At 39.5% G+C, this 1090-nt stretch overlaps 1 protein-coding gene across 1 annotated transcript; it reads right to left on the reverse strand.

The window, feature by feature from the left end:
* Window positions 1–443: 443 nt before the first annotated feature.
* On the reverse strand, window positions 444–619 carry SARC_16943 (hypothetical protein; the record flags this gene model as incomplete). Its single annotated transcript, XM_014288953.1, has 1 exon — window positions 444–619. A coding segment is annotated over one exon (176 nt), but the record flags the coding sequence as incomplete, so codon positions are not given.
* Between the last annotated feature and the right edge of the window lie 471 nt (window positions 620–1090).

A 1090-nucleotide genomic window follows, 5' to 3' on the forward strand; every position in this document is an offset into this window, starting at 1 on the left:
ACACATACACACCCAACAGCCATATACACATACACATACACATACACATACACATACAAATGCGCATACACATACACATACATAGACATAGACATAGACATAGACATAGATATAGACATAGACATAGACATAGACATAGACATAGACATAGACATAGACATAGACATAAACATAGACATAGACATAGACGCCCAACAGCTATATACACATACACATACACATACAATCCCAACCCACCCCTTCCCCACACACTGGGCAGTTACTTTATACTTGAACTACTTTGTACTACAACGTACCTACTCTGTACTACAATATACCTACTCTGTACTGCCGTGTACCTACCTTGATTTACAATATACCTACTTTGTACTACAACGTATCTACTTTGTACTACAATATACCTACTATGTACTGCCGTGTACCTATTTTGTACTGCCGTGTACCTACTTTGACTTGACCATCTCATAGTACACTCCCATCAATGCCATCAGCACTTGCGGTTCTCGCGAGGGTACCATCTCCAGCGTAGGAATCAGTCGCTCAGTCACAGTCCATTTGTCGATGATGTTCAGCAGTTTGGATATACAAAACAAGCTCTTGGCACGGAGCCGCAGGATATCTGGTTGTGTTTGTGGGGCAAAGCATGGGAGATGAGGTAACTCGGAATCTTATCTTTGGTTTATTGGGAGGGAACGAACAGGGGGTTTTTTTCGTGTGGGAAGGTACAGGTGATGCAATGAACCCGTGGCTAAGACCAAGACGACCTAAGAGTATATTGAATATTATAAAGTTTAAGGTTATATATTCTATATCATACGGAATAAGTGTATACCTACTAGTATATTGAGTGTTATAAAGTTTAAGGATATATATTCTATACCATACGAAATAAGTGTATACCTAAGAGTATAATGAATGTTTTGAAGTTTAAGGTTAAATATTCTATATCATACGAAATAAGTGTATACAATGTCTTTCTGAGCTCATTTGCTGGATTCCCGAACGCATGCAGGTGTATGTTTGCAGACCTACAAACAACCACAGCCCTACCTACAACCACAGCACTACCTACACCCACAGCATTACCTAT

This window comes from Sphaeroforma arctica, assembly GCF_001186125.1.
Source record: "Sphaeroforma arctica JP610 unplaced genomic scaffold supercont1.9330, whole genome shotgun sequence".
Lineage (NCBI taxonomy): Eukaryota > Ichthyosporea > Ichthyophonida > Sphaeroforma > Sphaeroforma arctica.